Genomic DNA, 3,961 nt, shown 5'->3' with positions numbered 1-3,961 from the left:
TCGGGCACGGATTAAGGGAGATGAGCTTTGTCTCCATCATAACGGCAATGTCTGACAGCCTTCCCACCGTGTATCTTGTGTATTTCCGTAGGGAAAGCACAAGGTGTGTTAATCCCACTTTCAGGGCCAAAGCACTTTGCCACTGAGAGGTGAAGCAGGAGGTGTGACTGTTCCTGCCCAAAGCCAGTCCAACCCTTTCTAAAACCTACAATAAAGTGGATTCTGCAATCTTCCTAGGCAGCCTATTCCAGCACCCAACTGCCCTTAAAAACCTCAAAGTTTCCCCCAGCATCTAAACTGTGCTTTGGCTGTGAACTTCCGTTTCTTTGTGCAGTGCCCAGCAGATACAAAGAACGATTAACAAGCATCAAGTTCCACTAACATTTTAGATACTGTGTCATTTCACATAATATTATCATTTTCTCCCTAAAACTTTATTTTTCTAGACTAAACAAATTCTCAGAGGCCTCATGATCTCATAGGCCATATTTTGTAAGCCTTTTGCCATTGCTGGGCTGCTCTAGACTCCTCTCAACTTTGCATTCTTGCTCAGGTCTGTGTCCAATAATCAGGTTAATTAGGTAACGGCTCTCAGCGTGGTATTTGCAGACTCAGCAACAGCATCACCACGTTGGTTCAGACTCTTCCTGATCCCCTGTAATCCCTGGATCCCTTTCAGTGCTGCTCCCTGAACAGCTGTTCCCCCGTTCTTGACAAATTCATGGTGACTTTTTGATTTGTCACTCCTTACGTCACCCCCCTCTCCAAGGGCCGGGATGTCAATACTTTATTATCTTCCTGCACTTTGCCAGTTAAGCTCAGCAATTTTCCGTCCACGGATCCACCTTTCTCCCCCTTCCTCCAGTCAATGTTGATCCATCAAATGCCATGATTATTTTGTTAAAACACACCAATTATTTAAGGGTGTCCCTGACTGGCCTCCTGCATCCTGAGGACTGCATTTTCCAGGCACTGCCGGCCCCACTGTAACCACATAACCAAACACAATCACTCCTCCTTCAAGTTCTCCTGTGGTAACCAGGATTTTAAATAGTCTTTCCAATAGTTTTCTCCATCTTCCAAACTATAAACGGCCTGAAACACATTTCAAGAGCGCTTGGTCTCCAAGTTCTCCATCACAAAAAGGTTTGTGCCCAGTGGCCTCGAGAAGTTTCTCCCCTCTCCCCACAGTTATTGCTTTATCCTTTCTATGTTCTGTGAGAAGTCTTTGTGGGGGAGAAACAGTAATTTGTTGGAGGGTCTATCAACACCTTCTCCTGAACAATTTGCACAACCAACAATTTGGATCAAAACATGCAAGTGAAGCACAGATTGAAAATTCACAACTAATTTCTGCGTTATATTTGCTCTGCCTTCTCTTTCATCTTTATGTTATCTCAAACACTTTGACTTTTTCTTAAAATGTCATCATTAAACCACAAACTGGCCTAAACAACCATTAGTGAGAAGATTGTTTCCCTCTGAAGAAATGGGATAAGCTGCTGTGAGATGCTGTTGTGCTGCAAGGGAAAATGGCTGTAACTATGCAGGAAATTACAGACCTGGCTGAAGCCAGGAGAATAAGTTTATTCTGGAGCATTATTGTATACCATGTTACTTTTTTGGTGCTTTTGCCACAACTGGCATTTTTTATTCAGTACAAAACCACCTAAAACTGAATTTATGATACCGCCTCACCAGATTACCTTGGGAATAGATCAGAGCAACAAAACAAGAGTTAATCTTTTGATTGTGCCACTGTTTCCATGAGAAAATTTCGTGCTAAAATTTAAATTTCTGCTGATGTCCAAGGCAGGAATGTCCTGCAGGGGAGGAGAGCCTGTTCCTGATGTCAGAGATCTGTAGTTCTTGAGGAATGTTTTCCTGGACCACATTTTTGAACTGAAGCAGATCAAGACCCTCCTGAATAAAGGTAAACCACATCAAAGTCACTCTTGGGTGACTGGCTTCTCACCTTCCCTAAACAGGCAGTTAGATATATGTTGCTTTCCCATTCCTTTGTGCTAAAATCCATAGGAGGGTGGAACATTAGGAGATTCTTTTCCACGCATTCCACTCTCAGCCTAGTTCATCTAGATGTGCAACAGCCTCACAGTCAGAGTTCAGAGGCAAGGGAAATTAGGATTCTGTGTGTGCTCATAGTCATGGCACATATAACAAGTAACATTAATATATATTTTTGGGACAAAATACCACAAAACACATTTCTGTGTTCTGTACCTGGTGTACAAAGTGTCCTTCAGCCTTATTTTATAGAACTTTTGGGATGAGCAGATTATTGATCTATAGGAGATGTTTGTGCTTGCTAATTTTATACTTTGTTCTGTGTGATTTTGTGCTTTGTCCTGGATAAAAATTGATTTATGTGTCAAATTCAGTATTGATTGCGATAGAACGTTTAGAGCTTATTAATTTGGGAATATGAGGATGAGGAATTAAGGATTCTCATTGAGTCTGTTCATCCTCACTTTAGTCAAACCTTTGACTTAGCTCCAGTTTTCTACCCAGTCCCTGATAGTGAAGGGGGTGACTGCACACACCAGGCTTGTATTATTGAGATTATTCACCGGTTTGGTGAATTCTCAACATAAAAAATAAGTGGAAATGTCTATTTCTGCTTACAACACACTGGTACAGGTCGCCCAGAGAAGCTGTAGCTGTCCCTGGATCCCTGGGAGTGTCCAAGGCCAGGCTGGGTGGGGCTTGGAGCAACCTGGGCTACTGGAAGCTGTCCCTACCCATGGCAGGGGGTGGAACTGGAAGAGCTTTAAGGTCCCTTCCCACCCAAATCACTCTGTGATTCTATGAAATGAAACATAAAAATAGTTGGGTAAAAACAGAGCTTGACACAACAATTTAAAACCATAGTAAGTCATTTTTCTGTCTCAGCAGGAGCAGGAGGCCTGAGAGATGATCTCTAGAACCAGTCTGCTATGGAGGGGTAAGGGACATGCAGAAAAGACAAAATCAGGGCAGAAAACCCAAGTGAGTTTAAGTGAGGAGGCTGGGAAGTTCCCAGACAGGAACTCAGGAGCTCACCTGAGGATCTGTCCCATTGCAAAGCACCGGGCTGGGTTAGAACAGATGGACACAGCAAACTGTAACAACCTGACCACTGCCAGGTGGTCCTCTCTGCACCCCCAGGGGGGCAGAACTGCTTCCACACACAGCCTCAGGAGATGGGGGGCAGAACTGCTTCCACACACAGCCTCAGGAGATGGCTGGTGCTCCCAGCTTTTCAAATCCATTCCCAAGGAGACTTGGCAACTGGGATGACTGTGACTAAGAAAGCACAGGAAAGTTTTACAGATCACACTGCCTTTAGCACTTATTTTAAACTTATTTGATTGCAAGTCTTTCCAACAGCTATTTGAAGATTCCCAGAGAATCTGGGGACAGAAGCCTATGAGCAGACCCTTTGACCAACACTGACTTGGTCCTAGGAGACTCCAAGGCCTCTACAAACTCAAAACTGAATGCACAAGCCATCTCCATGTATGTTAAAACTTCCAATACTTTCATGGCAGGCAGCACATCCTGCTTTGCAGCTCCACTTCCCTCCTTCCAGCTTGCTCTGAGCTCACAGCCAGCAGGAACTGCAGGTTTCTCACTGGATGGGCTCGGGGAAGGCTGGATTTAGTGTTCAGAGCACAAAATGTGTTCTGTCCAGCCCAGGTCTTGAGTCACAGGGAGCCAGAGACCAGGTAAGGGTGTTGTCAGATTTTGGGATTGTGCCTTCTGCCTTTCAGGGCAGCGGCCCTCAGTGAAGGCCCAGTTGAAGTAAGTGACCTAAAACAGCATTAACAGAATGACTATTCCTACTATTTGGGCTGAAATCCTGGTATCTCATAGAGTTCCAGGAAGGTTTGGGTTGGAAAGGACCTTAAAGCTCATCTCAATCCCCCCCTGCCATGGGCAGGGACACCTTCCACGGGACCAG

At 44.6% G+C, this 3,961-nt stretch overlaps 1 protein-coding gene across 1 annotated transcript in view; it reads right to left on the bottom strand.

The window, feature by feature from the left end:
* HMGN5 (high mobility group nucleosome binding domain 5) overlaps positions 1-948 on the bottom strand; it is a 9,763-nt gene extending 8,815 nt beyond the window's left edge. The window contains exon 1 of the mRNA XM_029965285.1: positions 936-948. Coding sequence (XP_029821145.1) covers positions 936-948 — 13 coding nt within the window. The remainder of the gene's footprint in view (positions 1-935) is intronic.
* Between the last annotated feature and the right edge of the window lie 3,013 nt (positions 949-3,961).

The sequence above is a fragment of the Manacus vitellinus genome, unplaced genomic scaffold (genome assembly GCF_001715985.3).
Source record: "Manacus vitellinus isolate BGI_N305 unplaced genomic scaffold, ASM171598v3 scaffold_95_pilon, whole genome shotgun sequence".
NCBI classification, from domain to species: Eukaryota; Metazoa; Chordata; class Aves; order Passeriformes; family Pipridae; genus Manacus; species Manacus vitellinus.
Note: the sequence above shows the minus strand (reverse complement) of the source record. Positions and strands in the feature narration are given on the sequence as shown.